At 38.0% G+C, this 20131-nt stretch overlaps 2 protein-coding genes across 6 annotated transcripts in view; both read left to right on the forward strand.

Annotated features, from left to right (window-relative positions):
* Positions 1 to 2869: 2869 nt before the first annotated feature.
* Positions 2870 to 11283, forward strand: tmem154 (transmembrane protein 154). 2 transcript variants are annotated; one of them, XM_029511634.1, is made up of 9 exons: positions 2870 to 3017; positions 3760 to 3855; positions 4076 to 4138; positions 5216 to 5251; positions 5510 to 5689; positions 5892 to 5946; positions 6825 to 6901; positions 7647 to 7689; positions 10277 to 11283. In XM_029511634.1, the coding sequence occupies exons 1-8, from the start codon at positions 2924 to 2926 to the stop codon at positions 7676 to 7678; spliced, it is 633 nt and encodes a 210-aa protein (XP_029367494.1). In that variant the 5' UTR covers positions 2870 to 2923; the 3' UTR covers positions 7679 to 7689; positions 10277 to 11283. The 2 variants fall into 2 exon arrangements, with proteins under 2 accessions (XP_029367494.1, XP_029367504.1); XM_029511644.1 differs by lacking the exon at positions 7647 to 7689 and having other exon boundaries at positions 2874 to 3017.
* A 3947-nt stretch (positions 11284 to 15230) lies between these two features.
* fbxw7 (F-box and WD repeat domain containing 7) overlaps positions 15231 to 20131 on the forward strand; it is a 93691-nt gene continuing 88790 nt past the window's right edge. For all 4 annotated transcript variants that reach the window (XM_029500521.1, XM_029500539.1, XM_029500531.1 and 1 more), the window contains exon 1: positions 15231 to 15683. The gene's annotated coding sequence lies outside the window, so the exon portion shown is untranslated. The remainder of the gene's footprint in view (positions 15684 to 20131) is intronic.

The raw sequence follows: 20131 nt of genomic DNA on the forward strand, positions 1-20131 counted from the left end.
GCATGTTTGGGTTGATTGTAAATTGTCTGAGTGTGAGTGGTTGTTGGTCTCTGTCTGTCTCTGTGTGTTGGCCCTGAGATGAACTGGCAACCTGTCCAGGGTGACCCCGCCCTCACCCAACATGAACTGGGATTGGTTCCAGTGCCCCCCCGACCCGGAAACAGATAAGCAATAGAAGGTAGATGAATGAATGAATGAATGAATGAATGCATGAATGAATGCATGATAAATCAGTCACATGGCAACATTGGGCAGAATTATACTGCTGTCACAGTTTCCCTGGCAGCTGCTTTTCATGTAGTGAATGCAGTCTGGTGGTTTCCAACCTGGAGGTGAGGTTTTTCTAAAGGACAGCAGAATGGGGTGGATGAAGATGATGATTAGTGGGAGGAAAGAAAAAAGAAACTTCTGCTGCATTTGTTAATTCAATATTGTATAATTGCAGCTCTGGCCGTTACATTTATGTAAACGTGTATGAAACCACCTAGTACATTCCTTAAAGGATTATGCTCTTTCTTAAGTACATTTTAATCCAGAGAAACCAGAGATCTACTATCTTTAATACAATTATTATAAATGTAGTGGAGTAAAAATGCAAAGTTTCAAAAACTGGAATTATAAGTTAAGTCCTAATAACTCTGAACTGTGCGTGAAGTTCAGTATTTTTATAATGTTGTGATGTTGTTGAATGTGCACAAACGTTACTTGTTGTCATGTAAATTAAGTATGTCCACTGAAGTGAGCTGCACCTTTAACAGAGTGACTCAGACTGTATGAATCAGATCATTGAATAAAATCTTTTGAGGGAAGAAGAGCAGTCATAAATCACACAACGTGAACTGGCGTCACTGTCGCAGGCAAAGATTATAAACCAGACAGTGCTCAAAAAAACGTCAATGGTCTTTGGGTTTTCTCTGAGCCAAAACCTTCCATGCTATTCTCCCTCAGTTTGATTTGCCATCCCAGAATGAGGTCACCTCTCCAATCTACACAATTTTCTTTTCCGCAAATATTACATAAGCTTTTAATTTCTGATTTGTGGTCTTTTTAATCAAAATAGGTCAAAGAATTTTCAAAGTTTTATGTAACTGTTCTTTTTTCTCAGGAGAAAATACTCTCTGATTAAGGTCAAACTAATGAATTGATCTAAACAGTCAACACATATATTGGATTTATTGAATAGTTGGAAGTTCATTCAATCAAATTATTATGTCCACAGAGATATCCAGGATGATGCATTTATCAATACAACTTTTATTGTACTGGTTTTAGTACAACCTGATTTTTCCACTTTTGTACTGAAATTTTACAAACGTAAGCAGTTTCATCAGGTTTGTGAGAAAAAAACAGCTTTTCTGGGTTTCAGATTATAACCCAGAACATTACAAAAAAGAACTAGATGTTGATAGAGGAGCAGCAGACTCATCAGACTTACTGAAAACAAAGTCGCCTGCAAGTGCACAACATATTTGTAGGAACAAAGATGGGACAATCATAGGTCAGCACCTATGATCAATTTCCACTGTACAAAGAATGAATCCAAACTTAAGGCTTTTATTTACGACTTCTCATTTATTCATTTGGGAGATATTTTTCTTTAAAGTGACTTAAATGAGGGCGGGACATCACCAGAGCTCTGATGGGATTTCCCAGCTTGTTCAACCCTCAAAGAGCCACAGACAAGACCAGTGTGAGATTTCCTTGTGAGCACAGACGGCAGCTTTTTAATGGCACATAAGGCCATTTGAAAGTGTTTCACAAGATGGCTGCAGATGCAAAAGTCATAACAACAGTGATGTGAATTTGATTCACATGATCATAGGTAGTGAATGTATCGATGAGCAGATAAGTGCTGTGGGTCCTAAGCTGTTTGAAGGCCGGATGTGCTGGTCCATTCTGAGTCATCTGTAAGAGTTTCACCGCATGTGAAGAGCAGACAGGCGGAGCAGTTGCTTTTAAAATCTCCAAATGTTTACTGTTGCAGTGCTTCGATTTCAGAATCAAAGCAACACTGTACTAAATAAAATGATAAAAACTAGTACCTTGACTAGTACCTTGACTAGAGGCATTTGCAAAATGGTGACCTGAGAAAAACAAATGCAACAAAATATCGGCTGTAGTCACTGTTCTACGCCTACATTTATGGTCATATGATTCGGTATTGATGAGTAATTTCAGAATATAAAAAGGTCATGTAGAGTCATGGGCTACTTTACCCTTTAGCCTGCTCATCATGTAAGAATTCACTCATATTACCAAAGCCACTAAAATCTGAGAAGTGGCAGCTGGCTGTATGCACATTAAGGAGTTTGATTGAAGTTGCAAATAAATGGATGAAAAGATCTGATGGCTCAGCCATCCTGTTGAAACCTGCGAGCACCAAGCCTCTGCTGTGAGCTGAAGCAAAAGACTGCACAGTCTTGTTAAAGTAGGCGAACAGTCTTCACCCATAGATAATCATAACAGCATGACCTTCAAATTCACGACCAGCATTTCACCACAAAGGCTGACGTATGATTCCGCCTGAGCCGAGTAACAAGAAACAAATTTGCAGCCTTGGAGTTATTTTAAGCAGCACCCAGACACATTACCAATTTTCTCTGGAGATACAAGGCCAGCTGGCCCGTAATGAACTCATACAAGCTGTTTTCTCTTCCTTAAAGTTTGTTCAGCTTCCCCCTCACTGTGCAGACCTGCATACCTAACCGACAGGAATGTGATTGTACTGCAGCTGAGGAGCCGTCAGACTTGTGGCTACAAGCACGCAGTGGATTGCATCACATCAGAGTGAGTTATCTTGTGTGAGTCTGAGGGTGTGTGATTTTTTTTTTCTTTTTTTTTTGGCTTCCACTTAACATGTTAAGTCAAATCAGGAAGTGTGATGCCATGACAGTACAGAAGGAAGCAGGCACACAATGGCACTATGTCTGCCTCTCGGACTGGTAACATGAGAGGCCTTTGGGTGAAGACCCCTCTGCTACTGCTGCTGCTGCTGCTGAGCACGCTGACCAGGACGGGTAAGACCAGGACAGAGTTTTTTAATGTCTGAATGAAGACACAACTGGACTCTTTCGTTCCACTCTTCTGTCTCCTCGCTGCTCTGTCTTTTGTGCTTCAGTTATTCTGTCCGACTGTGTTGCTGCAGTTTGAGTGAAAGTGAAGCGTGTCTATTGTTGTGCTGTTGTACTGCTGTTGTTACTTTTATATAGATAAGTCGAATATCAAGGCCTGATTAACAAAAAACTCCCAAACTTTCGAGTTTCCAGGTGTTTTATTTTTTCTTCATTTCAGGCATTTTACAGTAATACTATTTTAAAAATCTACTTTTCAATGTCGCAATGTATACCTTTGGTATATTACCAGTTTATATGAACACTAGACTTTTCTTTTGGTTCTTAAGCAAGAGAAACATGACTTGTCAGGAACAAATTGCTCAACGTGATTAATATCCCCACCTACCACAAAGTGTGGTAGGTGGGGATATTAAACTCACTAGGTGTGTTTAGCAACAGTTTAGTTTCTCTTTTTCTGCAACCATTTGAAATCATGTAGACGGAAGTCCTTAGTTCCTGTGTAAATGGCTTTAGTGACTGTTTTGTTTCTCCACTGCAAATTTTTAAACTCTGTGAAACCTGAAACATCTTCTTTCAGATTTGCTTTTCTTTTTAATACGAAAGAAAGTTGACAGTTAATACAATTGTTTTCTTTTTATTTTGTCTACAATGACAGTAACATGGTTCTGTATAACATAAATTGCAGTATTGTGCCAAAGTGATGGCGTTGAGGACGATGGAGATACAGGAGCTGAGGTAGCAGAAAATCATGAACAAGCCCTAAATGATGATGATACAACTGGTGAGCTGTGATGAATAATATTAAAACACTGCGTGGCCAAAAGTATATGGACAGACACAGCTATTGCTCATGTTTCATTTTCAGGGTTACAATATAGTGGTGTACGGTTTAAATTTTTGTGGAAGCTGTCGTACTTCTGGCCATGTGGTGTAAATAAAATGGCACTTTTCTCATTGTAAATATTGTCCATGTGAGGACGTGCTGCTCTTTCTCTTTGTAGATTTGCTCTCACCTGTTTCTCATAGCCCTTTACCATCAGGTCCCTCCCCTACAGACGATGCAGGTATATTCTATTATGTGTGTTTCACTAATTCATACTTCCTCCATACTATTTTTTTGCCTTGTTATTGATATTTCAATTAAACTTACATTTTTAGAGTAGTTATAAATGATCTGGGACTTGATTTTATGGGACTGCTCTTGAACTGCTGTATAGTTGGGTTTTACGTATTTTGAGGTTGTCTGCATACAGACAAACATTACAATTCAATTCTTTACACAATAAAAATTTAATAAAATCAACAAACACGTCTGGGGAATTTTATAGACTTAACAGTTGGAATTGGATGATAAAATGCATTTAAACACATTTGCAGGTTTAAGCATCTCTGTCCCATATTAGATTTGATTACTCAGGTAAAACCACTGAAATCTAATATAACGGCACTGCAGTTTGTGTTCGTGTGGAAACTGTGGCTGCTTATGGTGTCTGTATATTGTATCAGCTTATACAAGTGTTTTTCTATTGTTTTTTCCACCTGTTAGTGAAGCTATGCTAAATAACAGAAACACTTTCCTGTAAAAGGCTAAACAGTTCATCAGCAGCACAAACTACATCTGCAATAATCAGATTAATCAACATTTCTGCAAAACTGGTTAAATAAATCCTTTCTTCATCATTTGGACTACATCAGTTTTAGAAAAGAAACTGCAGAGTGATATTCGTGGCACACTGTGGATTCTATAGCCAGCATGCTGAGTGATATATAGCTGATGTAATATTTTGAACTGCCTTTCCAAAGCTGTCTTTCTCATGACTCTCTTGTGAGTGGGCTGTTCACATTTATCCGTCCAGTGAGCGAGAATAGAAAAACTCAAATCAGCTTCCCACAGTCTGTGCTATTACATAAAGTGTTTTATAATAGATAATAATCTGTATTTGCCCCTCAGAAGTAGCACTTTTGCAAAATTGCTGGCAAAATAAATACAAGCTCTGAATATTTTTTTAGGTCACACCTAGGAATATGAAATATACCAGCTGACATCACAAAGGAGGCAAAAGTTGGGAATCTGTCTGTAATCAATGAAGCCTTTCAGTTATGGTGTCTAAATATTTCTTCTATTGTTGTTTCCCCTTCAGGATCAGGAACAGATGTCCACCCCACTGCTGAACATAGTACGTCAGACCATTCATGGCTTCATATATTAACGCACCACTAACTCATCCCTTATTAGATTAGACAGTAAATGTGCCAGTAACAGGCCAGTAACAAGTGCCATCTGATTCGAAGAGAAGGTTTTAAATTTTGATCCTACAGAAAGTAGGCATAAAGTCAACAAGATGTAGTTCAGTGAGACAGACGATAACTCATAGACCTCCATGTTTAGCCTGGCTGGACTGATGATGACTGATGAGTCACTGCTGTGCCAAAAGTTTTAGAAGGATCTACAAGGGACCCTGAAGCTCCAGAGACCACCATCTCGTCACAGAAGGAAGACAGTCTGGGTTTCATCCTCATCGTGGTCCTTGGGGTGCTGGTGGTGGTGATAATTGCCATGATAGTTTGTGGCATCTTCATCAGACACAGATTGAACAATATAAAAAGAGATGAAGGTATGTCCATCACGAAGGAGAACATTTTAACCCAGTCACTTGGGCCTTTGGGTCAATGCATTGAAGGTTTGCCCAGAGCAACTATAATGTCACTGCATTATACTATAAAGCATCAAATTATCTATTAAGTCCCTTAAAAATGTACTTTGTAATTATGATAAATAACCATGAACAATGAGTGAAGCTTGTTCTCTTCTGATAGAGCTAAGAAAAGAGGATCCTTATTTGGATGGATCTGATGGTGAGAAGGTACCAATGTAAGTACTGAGCATTGAAAAAAGCACATTATTCTGCCCACTGTTATTTTGGCAGATATTGTATAACATTTAATCTCTATTGAATTTACAGCATCAGTTACGTGTTGCCCTCTATGTGTAATGTCCTCTTTGCAAACTGTGCAAAGGAGGAAGTTCGATGTTGTGATTCCACACTTTATCTTTCATCAGTGGTGAATTGCAACACCCAGAACATCTCTAACAGCAAATTTATTTCATCATTCATCCTTTGTTAAGCAAATATCCTTAAGAATTACATCTGCTGTTATCCCATGCAAAGTTTTGCAACTTTACAGTGAGATAAACAAACTTGGAATAAAGATTGAAGACAATGATAGTGGAAGCAGCTGATGGGGAGCAATACCAATAAATCCAAAGACAGAAGTTACACAGCAAAAAAGACGAGATACCCTAAACAATGGTAGAGTTCAGGTAGAGTGTGTTTCATTGTGGTTTTGACCCAACTATAGTGAGTGTGTAGTGATTTGTTACCAATGGACATACCAATGGCATAAAATAGCTCTATATATTTGCTGATAATTTGCTGACACCATTGGTTTATTTTAATTTTTATACATGTTTAGAGTTTCTTGACATTCTTTTTCACAGTGGTAGAAAAATTGGGATCAATGCATTCACTTATCTCTACTTTAGTTTATAATAAACTATCTGCAGTGTCTTGCAATAGGCCAGACCTGAGAACCAGTGTTTAACATATATAATATTTAGAGTGGATCTAGCATTGGTTAATAAACTGATATGTGTACTCCTATGAACAACTGACTGGTAAACGTAAACTAGTTAGTAAACCAGTTGGAATTTTACTGTATTTGATTTCTCAATAAAGCTGTGCCTTTCAGGCCCATGTTTGAAGAAGACGTACCGTCTGTGCTGGAACTAGAAATGGAGGAGCTGGACCAATGGATGAAGAAAGACAGTAAGTTTTCTCAGGGCATAAAACCAACTATAAACCAACTATTAACCATTAACAATTTTAAATTAGGCTAAGTAGAGAGGTTTACTGTGTGTCAGAAATATACTCAACTGCCAATTTATTAGACGAAATGAATTGATACTGATTGATTATAAATTATCAATAAATATTCATGAATTGTTCACAAGTTTAAAATGTTTAATTTTTCTTTGACCCCCTCATGAATTTCAGAGTTATTTTTGGAGGTCATGGTTTGTGGTGCTGCTGAACTAAGTCATACTGAGACATTTTATCCAACCCAGTTGTATGAAGAGAAAGTAACTGAACCACATATCAGGGTAACACAACACAATTCAACTGGCCCACCAAACCTCAGCCATCAAAAGAGACTGTAAGGTTGAATCAGCACCTCTTTAACAGCCTGACAAATGTAAGGTTAGTCACTTAGTTTTCACAAAGTGTACCAAACAAACTGGCAAGTAAGAAAACGTTTTTTTTTTTTTTCCAGCAGTGACTTGACTTTGTAGTTTTTATCCAGTAGATGTCACTGTTGCTTTTTGAGATATAAACAAACAGACTACACACTAATTTCTTAATTGTTGAAGATACTCACATAGTCCTTTTGTGAATTCAGTTTATTTCTTAAAATTTATTGCTTCTAAGAAGTCACAGCTTTTTTCTGATTTCCCTTTCTGAAGTTTTGGTAAATATGCATTAATGGACTTTCCTGCCTCTTTGCTTGTTTTAGTTGAAACTGCAGATGACTCAAAAAATGCATGATCCCAATGACTGTGAGTTTATATCATTTCATATCAATATTTTCTTATACTAACATCAGACTTTACTCTGCATTTTTGTAATGTTGCTAGGATGTTGTGGTTTTGTGAGAATCATTTAATTAGTGAATAATATGGCATGAAATGTGTCTTTTGTTCTCTCTCGGCTCTCCTTTTTTGCTTCATTAACACTTGTTTGTAACCGCTGATGTCTGAATCAGTCACTGTGTCTCAACATCAGCTTTTTCTTTTATTATCTTAGTGAACAACCTTCTTGCAGATGTGAATGTAGCCGACATCAGCGGAACTTTCTCTTCATGAACACTCTCTGAGCAAAAGTGTAAATATTTGCTGTCTATACATTGAGAAATGACAACAAACCTATCGTACACAGCTTGTTACTCAACAATGCTAACACAACAGAAGATCAATAGTTGACTTTGGTAATAATAAGTCTTTGCAGATGCTTAATTTTTCTGCCAGCCAATTTGTTGTGATGCGCCAGCTGGTTTTCTTGGATAGCTGAGACTGTTGAACTGTGACCTTTTAATCATTTCACATGGTATTGTTTTAAAGAGTGAACACTCTAACATCTGTTAGTGATTACAAAAGGCATGCATGGAAGTGTGGCGCAACTTAACCCTGGGATAGCCTTACTGGAAGGGCTGGGAAGGCAAGGTCAAGGTCCACTCCACCAACTGTTGTCCAACGTCATTTACATGCTATTTTTTCCCAGGATTTTATTTCCAAAGCTGTTCAAGGGTTATGTTGTACTTTCATTGAGCAAGGAAGTGCTCTCTGCGCAGCAGGTTACTCAAGAGATCTCAGCACAGATGTAAATATGAGGTTAGTGCTGCTGTGGTTGCAAAATGTGATGCTGTGACTGCAGCTGCTGGGTCGTCTTTGTCAGTGATTCCACAGCAACTTAGAGTCTGTGGTGAATCTAATTAAGGAACAGAAGCATGTACAACATTTTTCAGGGTGCTGAAAAAGCTCGTTTAAAACCTACCAGTTGGATTTAGTTGGATTACGAGAAAATCACAAAGAAAAAAATTGTTTTGAAGTGTGAAGCAAAATCTAGCTGAATAAAATCAACCAAAGAACCAAACAAAATAATCAAAGTCAGCAAAAATGAATGAATAAATTGAATTGATTGAAAAATTCATCATTTTATACTGAAAGCCACTTGGGTAAAACACAGAGAGCTGCACAAACAAATCAAATAGTTGTGATAAACATTGCGGCAGATACAGAAATTAGCAAAAATCTTTATTGATTGGGAGCCGTGCTTCTTATACCTGATGAATAGAAATAAGACAATAACTGCTGTCTCTACACCAACTCTTGAAGGGAAGATATGACCCTTTAGCTTCCAAAAGCACCACAATATTCATCTGCTAGCTAGTGACATCTACCAAGTATGCACTGGAGAAAACTAAAGCCCTTGATACTGTTGTGGAGGATTGTTAAGTTGAGTTATAATTCCCAAATCAGTTTGTCTCTGAGACAGTACTATTCATTTTACTCATAGTTGTAACTTCTTGTTCTGAAAAAACAGCAACAACAAAAAAAAAACCCAAACAAACAAGCAAACCAAGAAAACAAACTGTTAGTCTAGCTTTAAGCATTTAGCCCATAACACAAAATATTCACAGGAAAGATGTCTGCCTTTGTTTCAGAGAACGAATTAAACAATATCAACAATTTACCTCCATTTCTTTTTAAAATAAGCATCACCAGTACTTATAACATACATTACAAATAGGAATTGTTGTGTCTCTGTAAATAAATACCTTTATATTGACCTAGATCTGCTCTATCTAAAAAGTACTTTGAGATAGCATTTGTGATAAAAATTGATGTGACTTGATTGATATTTAAGTTAAATACATATTCCTTAATGGCCCTGTCATGGACTGGCGACCTGTCCAGGGTGTCCCTGGGCCTCGTCCGATGTGTGCTGGGATTGGTTCCAGCACCCCCCGGACCTGGAAACAGATAAGCAATAGAAGATAAATGAATGAATAAGAATATTCCTTAAAACATTAAATAGTGAAATATTTCTCTGTTGTCTGCTGATTTGTGGTTGGGTGCAGAGATTTCAATCCAGCTAAAACTGACAGTGTAGGCTGTGTGTTGCGGTCTGTTTGTCGGTGTTACGGCTTCAGTGATTCTTTCTTGATGCTGTGTGAACGGCATGTTTTTGTTTGTCCAGAGGCTGATGACAGCAGTAGTGAGAAGGTCGCTCTGGGCGGGCTGGACAGTGCAGTCAGTAAATGTTAGTGGCACCGGCTGGATGCGCCCTCACTGCAGTCAGGACGAGAGAAAACAGCTTTGAATTACTGTAAAGCATCTGTTTTAAAACTAAATTTCTTTCCTTATTTGCTCTTATGTTTGCTTTTTTTCTACTTTTATTTTTGACTTTACCAAAAATGACAACAATAAAAAGCTTTAATGACTCTACAAATGCAGTTTCAGTACCATTAAGCTTCTGCACAGTGGAGTGAAACTACTCCCTGAACAAACTCCAGATATCAGAAGTTACAGAGAACTGACCTCTCTCCGTCTCTCTGACTGTGTTCCCATAATTTCTTTACTGCAGGTTAACAAAGGGCCTTCTCCCGGTATGCAAGGACACGCGGTCAAGATTGCATAGCTGCCAAATTGGATGTACTGACCTTTCTACAATCATCCAGCAGTGTGTGTGAGCACAGGAGGCGGTAAAAACACTTTTACGCCAGGAAAAAACATTTCAGAGTATTCAGAAAGAAATATGAACCTCTTTTTTGGCACAATGATCAGTGTTTCGCCTCTTATGTATTGTTTCTTTTGTGTTTTTCTCTGTTTTTATGATTTTATTGACTGTTATACCAGGGAAATGTTCTGTATTTTCTGTCTCATTAGTCTGAGAGAAAAATATTTCATAGAAACATAAAAGGGCACTCTGTTGTTGCTCATAATTGTTCCCTGTTTGCTGATTTAAAAGGATGCATGGCCATCTTTAAGAACATTAGGTCAATACGTTTCTCCATCCCTCACAGATATGACTGCTCAGAGAGTCTGCTGATGGCTTATCTTCAGTTCAAAGCCTCTTTGTTGTGTTACATTGTGCGACTCCCTCCAACTGCAGGTTTTAATGGGGAAATATCGTGTTGAGGATTGTAGGCATGCATGACAGAGAGGGCCACTCCTTTTTCATGCCTGTGCAGAGCCTGTTAGGACTTTAGGAGAAAGAGTTTTTATTTGGAAACTGATTGAAATCTCAGTGTGTAATGTGGAGCCTTCTGTCTTTTGATAAGTTACTGCCTGTTGTAAAATCAGCTTTGAAAAACCTGCTGCTGATAACATTTTAATTTCATCATAGTTAATAACCCTCTGAATGAATTTCTAGTATTTATGGATTATGTTTTTTCCCAGTTTTGGTTTGTTTTAGTAGTCATTACACTGACCTGAATGTGAGTGCTATTTTCTTTGGTGTTTTGCAGAATCTTGTACTGTAAATATATTTTCATTCCTTTTTGTATATAATATTTCATCCGCAGGAATATTTTTACTCTGGTGATGAAGGTTTTTAATGAGATTTAAATAAATAAGATATATTGATGTGCAGTCCGAAACCTCTATCTTGATGTTAGTGACCCCTTCATGACCCCCTAATGACTTAGTGGAATGTCTCAATGGAAATTAAATAATTTATAATTATGTTTGGTTGAGATATTCAAGTTCCTCAGAGAATAAATCCTTGTACTTTTTATTGATATGAAGTACCATCAACACTTTTCTATGAAATAACTCAACATTTACACACTCAATCAGCATGAAGATTGGTACTATTCATTTTATGAAATTTAATTCATATTATTGGAGTGAAACTACCATACTATTAGAGTGAAATATTTTGAGCTTAATGTATATCACTTTATTTACCATTACTTTTATTCATTTGACAGATGCTTTGTCGAAAATGTAAAATGTGCAGACTCAGCCACAGAAGATCAAAAAATAACTCACCAGCATATTTCACTGATTCTGATTTCACTTAAATGCTTTAAAGTGACAGTTAAACCAGTTCAGAATAACAGCGTCATAAATACCAAAGAGCAGGTTGAAGTGTTATGTGTTTGTCATTATGTCACTGTATGCTCTGTTTTTCAGCTCGTGTGACTCCTGCTGTCAATCCACAGGTGAATATGTTCATCTGTCTAATGTTTCATACTCACTTCTGAAAAGCGGATAGAATCCGTATCAAAGGAAAGTCTGGAGGAGAAAGAATAGACCATCCGTGCAGGCCAATGAATACATAGGAGATAAATGTCTCTCATGCCACTCTTGCTTTTCATTCTCTTTCTCATTAAATTTCCAGACAGTTGATCTGTCTGTCACAGGGTCCTCATCATTACTTGCATCAGTCTGGTCAGTAACTGCTGAGTAATCGCTGACATTTTCATAATTAGCTTCTAAAGGAAAATACTGAATTATGGATTATCAAGCCTCTTGCAAAAACAGTTCTGCTTTTTGTTTGGTGGACGTTCATGCCTGGAGAATCAAAGCAAAAGAACTTTCCAGTCTAATTTTTATACCCTCAAAGGTAAGCTTGAAATAAGAGTGCCTGTCTTACATATTTTTATAACTCATCAGTAAGTTGAATTTATTAATCAGTTGTTCTTGATTGCAAAGTGAATAATTTAGAATTTTGGACTGTTGCTCAAGTAAACAAGTAAACCTTATCAACTTGGACTTGAAGAGGGATTGGCATTTTTCACGATGGCAAATTAATTTATTAATCAACAACATAATCTACATATTTGTCAGTAAATAAGAAACCTTTTTGAAGCACTTTTTAACCTTATGGTATACTGTAGGTCTATCGATGCAAATGTTCATAATGCCTGTATCAATACACTTTAAGCTCACAGATGCAGATAGACCTTGAGCTTTGGCTTGAATTCGTTCACTGAATTGTTACTGACCATGTGCAGAGGCAGTATCCTCCCACACCGTGCTGTACTCCTCACCAAACACAACTCTACCTATAATGGGTCAATGTAGTGAAAGAACCTATAGCGTCCAACAGTTCTTGTTGTTTACAGTCATGTCTGCCATCGTAAACAGGAATCATGCTATTTCCCAACACGCACAATCATAACATTATATTACCAGTGACCCATCCTTCTGAATTTACCAAGCTATGCTGATGAATCAATGTCTGCCCAACAGGCAGTGTCCCTCACTATCACACTCCACCAGCTCCATTTCACAGCTGTAACAGCAGCAGAGTTTTTTGCCTTCTAGAGCTGTGACGTTACTGAGCGTTTTCTGTCTGTCGCAATCAGTGCATTCAGTCAGTCATTCTTGGGCAATCGTTGACTGGAAAACATAATACACCAGGGAACCTGTGCCTGTCAGTGTGTGTGTTTGTGCCATCAAGAGAGACTTCACAATAGTTTTGAGTTTAGTCTTTTAGAGCTGTGATGAGCCAATCTGTACCGTGTGAAACTTTCCCCTGCCTCTTATGAAAGATCACCTCTTGCACCAGTTGGACAACATAGCTACCACTGAGAACACACAGGACACATTCTCAGTTTTGTTTTTTTTTTTAATAGGAATTTAGAAGTGTAATTTGCATTTTATAATGTAATGTTACATGCAGTGGTATTTTAAACTCTAAACCATTTCAAGCTGGTTCAACTAAGAAATATAAGTTCCCTAATGCCTTAAAAGCATGGGTTGACTGAATTCATGTCAGGCAATTTTATCAAAAAAGCTATCAACCTGAATAAACAAGGCTAAAGGAAATTCTCTGTTTGACCTGAAAAGTGTTACAGCTTCTGGTCATGCTACTTTGCACCAGAGTCAGAAAAAAGACAACATATAAGACTGCTCTCAGTGTCCATGCTCAGTGATTTATGGGAGTGTGGATTTGACGGGAACTGTCAGTGCACTTCTCGTTTATAATAAATAGGCACCTATCAATTTAAACAAAACTAAGGCATAAACAAAAACATTTAACAACATTTCAACTTTTTTCCATATATCATTGCATTGCATAGTAGTTTCAAACCTGAATATTAAGAAATCAAAATACACAACATTCTAGTATGTTTGTGAGGAATCCCTTTCAGGAGCAATTTCCATAAAAGCACAGACATTTATTGTCAGACGTTTATATGAATGCATTTAATAACAAATTGAAGATATTTACAGCTATCCTTCATTTCCAGGGTCTGCTTTTCAGTTTTCATTGACTGGATGCCAGCTGAAATTTCACACTTCTCCAGATCACATGTTTGGTGCTTAGTGATATCTCAGGGTTTCAGACTTTCCCTGGAGGATCCAGATACAGGGCATGAAAATGACCATGAGCCAAAACTAACCATAGCTGGCACTGTCAGGCTGATTTCAGCAGCAGCAGCGGGAGCAGGAGCAGGAGCAGGAGCAGGAAGACACTAATCCAACTATCTTCTTTTGGTCCATAAATAACAAGGCTCAATATGCTGGAAAGAATTAGGTTTAGGTTTCATCTTTTCATCTGGCATAATTTGGAACACTGCGCAAATTCAGACTGGTTGGATTAGAATTCGATCTCTACTGTTCCATTTGTTATTATAAAAAATGTGAAAAAATTTAAATGTTGAGCAAAACATTCAATAAAGTGACATGACAATAATAACACTGATAACAGGGAACTACTTTAGAGGATACCCCCATGCAGGGATCTGATAAATATATTATTTTATGGATGATCATCACAATTTTTTCTTAAATATTGGATAATCTAACAAGTTACTGCATATTGAATAATTATAGTATTAAGAGGCAAATAATGTACCCCAAGAAAACATTTGCCACACCATGACACCACCACCATCACCACCACCAGCTGGAGTCAACAAGACAGGTTGATGCCAATTTCAGACTCAACCATCTGTGTGCATTAGCAGCCTTGGTAGTGGTGTGCTATTAAGTTGTGTCCACCATGGCCCCAGATCTCTGTTCTTGGCTCAGAGGAGTGTAACAAATATGCACTTCTAACGCTCTAACCCATCTGCCGCAAGGTGGAAAGTGTTTTTGTGCATTTTGAGATGCTTTGCTCCTCACCACAGTTGGAAGTGCGGCTATCTGAGTGACACTGCTGCCACAAGACTGGCAGATTGAATGATTTCATGAATAAGCAATTCACATTAAGTTCTCAAAAGTTCTTGCTGTAAGAAAATAACTTTCAATGGGAACACTTGGGTGAAGTTCAAACTAACTGGATCTACATATAAGAAAGAGGTGAATTATTTAAGAATCAGTAAGTAAAGTCAATTAAACATCAAGTATACTTGATAAGGCAAGGCTTTCTTTCCCATTTTAATTTAATTATTTGACAACTCACTCTTTTATCAGACACTTGAGATTTTACTGTGAAAGATTGGTTAAGTGTTTTTATTATTATTATTATATTGCTTTATTAACCGAGCGTACCTGGGAGCATGCTATTGCATCACATTCGAGCGCCCACGAGCAAACAAAAAACGTGCCATCATCGGACTGCGACACTAGTCGGTGGAGACTCCGGAGACGAGCGAACCTGGAGGGTGTCGAAGAGCCTGTGAACCGCAAAAATTGGTCTCCGTGGGTGTGTTTCTTCTTTTTGTAATGGTCGGAGGCCATCACACGGCGCCTGGTGGGGGAACAGAGTCCAAAGGTGGACGGACACGGACGGCAGTTTGTTAGAGCGGCTAGTGTTAGCACTGTTCAAGCTACTAGCCCGTTAGCATTGCCCGAGCTCGGCTTGCACAGGCTAGTTGGCCGCCACTGCTAACGCGGTAGCTGCTTGTGGCTGCCTGAAAACAGTCGCTGCTACAGGAGGGAAACCGAGAGAGGAAGCAGGAGAGCCATTTATTTCACCGGAGCCTCCAGCGTTAGCCTAACCAAGCTCATTTAGCATACCTCCATTTGGGATACACAAACAGAAGCAGACGTCGGAGGGAGGCCCGCCAACACCCCCCGCCCCCATTTCGGAGGTAAACATTGTGTGAATACACAAAGTGTAAGATCATAAGTGTGAAATAAATGCAGTGCTGTGATGTACCGGAGGGAAAGGGCCCTAGCGTTAGCCAGCTAACACGTAGCTCGCTAGTTAGCCGTGTTAGCATTGCTAGCGGTGATGTGGAGCTTGTCAAGTCGAAAGAAGTTGAAGTCGGTTCGTTTAACTCACAGCAGCTGAACACGCCGGGTGGGAACGAAAGCTACACAAATTAAAGCTGTCAGAGTTCAAATGGACCGGATGGCTTGAGGTTGTTCACACAAATCCTTATAAACACACTGCACAAACTGAGCTAATAGCTGCAAAGTAAGATGAGTTTAATGCCCATGCAACACGTTGTTTAAACAACAGAAGAAGCATGGATGCAGTTTGACCTTAATATTATGTCTTAAGGGAACATGTCGGTGGGGATTTAGTATTTGAATCATCTGTTTCCTCTGATGTTCAAGCTATCTCGTTTCACATACAAGTTGACTCCCTGTGAAGTTAATTTATGTCTTAGTTCAGTGGCTCTGCATGGATAAATCCGACTAACAGGATCATGGCAGTCCGCACTGTTTACGGGTTGTTGAAGAAAAAAAAAACACGACATTTTGGTTTTAAAAAAACTTATTGCTAGTTACAGTTGTATTATTGCTCTCTCGGGGAAGTTTTAGGTTTACTGTAGATGGAGCCTAAAATACTTTTCTAAGTAAATGTTTTATTGTTCAGTTTGGTAGCAACAATTAAATGTATTTGTAGTTGGCAATCATTTATACTCATTGTACACTTAGTACTGCGTTTAATATTATTGGAATATATATATATATATATATATATATATATATAAGTTAGACTTCAAATGGTTGGTTTACCAAAGAATTTCTTCAAATGGAAATAGAAGAAAATCCCAAATATTTTGAGATTCCACTTAAGAGAGAATATATGCTTTTTTATTTGCATAAAAATGTGCACAATGTCTGGTACCATGGTCTAGACTTGTTTAAATAAAACATGATGTGTGAAGCCGGCACTATCAGCTCAGTGAACTTCTGTGATGTTTCATCAATAGAAAGATATTGTCTATAATAATAATAATTGTTAGTTGCTACTGTAGATCAGTGAAACGTAGTTATTTCGTTCCCACTATAGATGATTGCATGTTTGTGACATCCAGTGAAGCTGTTCTTTCTGGAATGAATAGTTCACATCAGTGCAGTGGATGAACCCAGACCAAATGAGCCAGACGGGCAATGTACCTCTGCATTATATATTTCAATATGTAGCTGGACGTAACAGAGTTTTAGTTTCACTTCTCCATGTCCCAAATTCTCTTTGACTATGTGATGTCTTTATCTTGTGCAGTGCCTTCTGAACCAGAAATCAGTTACAGTGCGTAATATTGGAAAAAAGCAGTCGGTCAGTTGACACAGTTCCCAAAAGTGGTGTCTGACACATGTTAAACCCAGAAGATTATGGAGGCAGGTTGGATGACATAGAATGACTGACTGAGGTGTAGAGCCAACCCAAGGTTAAAGACCAGTGGCACTTATTTCCCTTCATGGAGGAAGGAACTTGTTAATGGGATTCATTTGACCTTTCAGGCCAGAGTCTGTCTTATAAATGGCAATGTCAAAAAAAATATCCATTTTGAAAACTGAAAATGGTATCTTAGACCAAACCTGGAATTTTCTTTTGGCATGACAACACAAGGTGATGTTAGCCAGTGTTTCTTTTGAAAACTTGAAAACTTGATTGTCTTTATGAATTTTCTGTGATTGCAACACCTAAATGTGATTGTCTTCATATTCAGTGTGAAAGTAAAGTAAAGGTTAATTAACAGATCATACATTTTCTCTCAGTGGTCTTTTGTGTTTTGGTTATTGTCTTAAAGGATAAGATTTACATATTGCAAAAACACCCTCAGGGCAAGAAATTGCAAATATTAGTAACTAAATGGAATATAGAAGTGCACCTATAGCGGAAGATCAGTGTAAGCTTAACCGCAGAATCCATCTGTTTTCACACTGTCAATAGAAAGATACCTTTCACCTCATCAAATTACAAATGCATTTACTTGAACAGATTTTTTTTTTCATATGTGACTTTAAAAATAGGTTTCTGTTACAAAACCATAGCATTAAATCAACACCTCAGTGTAGACAAAAGCTGACTGACTTCAAGAAGCTTAAAAATAGGGTTTATTTCAGTGCCTTTGTATTGGTTTGCATTGGGATGAGTAGATTGTTGGTTTAAAGCTTTAGGACCTTGCTGTTGCTTTGTGTGGCATCTGAGTAATGGAAGAAATTGTCCCTGCACAGCCTGCAGCATTTGCAGCATAATGATGCTGGAGATCTCCCTGATTTTCACTTTATTCTATCAGAGCCGAGAACCCACCACACTGGATTACATATAGACAAGTACTATTCATTATAATCAACAAAGTTCCAATTCATCATGGCTGTCACTCCAAGGTATTGAGTGACTCTACATGAATTTGAATTACACGTTTTTTTTTATATATTGTAACTGAATCACAGTCAGTTTTATTTGATTTAGATCCACCTGGAGTTCAGCTTCTTTAGTTTCATCGACATAGAGTTGATGTCACATTAATGTTTATTGTTCTGTGCTACATGGCATTTACACTTAAGCAATTGATGACTTAATGCTGTTCTCCCCTTAGATGACAGTAAATTGACTACCTTTGAGCTTTGGTCCATTGGACAGACAGAAAGTTTTTGTTAATACGAAACTGTTATGAACATTAATCACACCAGGAACAACAAATTTTCCACGACAAAGGGCTGAATATTACAGATCGTATGGCATCTACAACAACCCATGATGTAGCAGTCAATGAAATGCCAGGTTGCAGAGCAGAAGAACCAGAAAAATAATAAGCAGATCTGGGTATTTTGTAAGACAAGGTGTTCATTAGGTGTTAGCCGCTTTTACTATTTGGCTCTTTGATAATTCTTTTAAACTAGTTTGTTTTGGTTTTTCTGTGCAGGTTTCATCTTAATATTTGAGGAATTATAAATATGAAGACAAGCAAATGCAAGTACTAAGATATCATGACAAGAATGTCACAGTTTCAGTTCACATGGATCACTGTGATGAAATATCCTTTTCTGGCTCTGATTATTGCCTCAAGGCCTTGGAGACTGAGTGATGAGGGGTATCCTTGACTTTGTTTGCAGAAAGCTTCACATTCCCACAGTCTTGACTGTTGCTGTATTTCTGACCTCAGGGTCTTCCTAAAACCATTCTCATATGGACAGTGAGATTTCCTGGCTTTGAAGCTCACATTGACGACACATGAAGGGGATCACAGTTAGATTGGTTATTAAGGTTTTAAATAGTGAACAGTGTTCAGGTGTTCTTGGTGATGACGCTGTTCTGGGTATCTTTTGACTGAATTTACAATAAAAACTACTACCACATGCTTAAGTGAGATTAACTGCTAATGAACACTCACTGAATTTTGTCACGTTTGCTAAAGAGAAAGAGGTTTCTGCAGGCAATTGCATTATTCCTCTAAATGTTAACCCAATTATGAAACATATCATGTCATCTTGCCTTATTGGGAAGATGGGGCAACTGCAATCATGTAAAAGGTTCTTTGGATGTCTTTTTTTCATATCTTTTTGTACTGTGGTCCCCGTCAGTGCCAGCTCTACTGTAGGCTTTGGGGAGGGGGTTTTTATATTAGCTTTTATTGATGGTAGGTTGTAGTGGCAAAACAAAACATGAGGATGCTTGCAACTGAGTTGAACAAATGTTGATGATTTGAATCATGAGGTGAAAAGTCTGCGAGTTGAATATGATTTTGTCACTCCTGTCATGCTTCCAAATCTTGTCTTGTTATCATGACCTGGCTATAAATGTGTGCTGTGATGGGAATGGAAGGCCTCTGTTTGCTGATTTGGTGCCATACATTTGGTGATGAAGTTGGCTTAACTGCTTTTGTGCCTGTGGCCAGTAGGCCACAGCCTTTTCTACAGCTCTTCTTCTCTTTGGACAAGAGATGCTCTTAGGTACATCATGGTTTAATAATTTGAATGGCAGTTTTTTAAGTTCTGGTGGAGGTTTGTTGTATTTGGGTCATTCTTGATATGACATGAGATGTGTGCAGGATTTAGTACAATTTAATAATTAAATAAAATCAAAAATAATAGTAATTTAAGTGCTTGTGGGAGTTTGCTGTATTTCCTCAGATTTGGCTCCCAGTTATTTCAGATCACTGAGTAATGAAGCTGGTGAGATCGCAGCATGTCTCAGACGTGACAAGGATTTTCTCGAGTAACCTGCTTTGCTTTACCGATGGCAGCACGGACATCAGATTTGACAGACATACAGTCGTATAAAATGACATCTTACAAACCCACTTGTGGAGGACTGAGCATCCTATTACACACTACATGGGCCAATTCAAAGTGCATG

This window comes from Echeneis naucrates, chromosome 1 (genome assembly GCF_900963305.1).
Source record: "Echeneis naucrates chromosome 1, fEcheNa1.1, whole genome shotgun sequence".
In the NCBI taxonomy this organism is placed as follows: Eukaryota; Metazoa; Chordata; class Actinopteri; order Carangiformes; family Echeneidae; genus Echeneis; species Echeneis naucrates.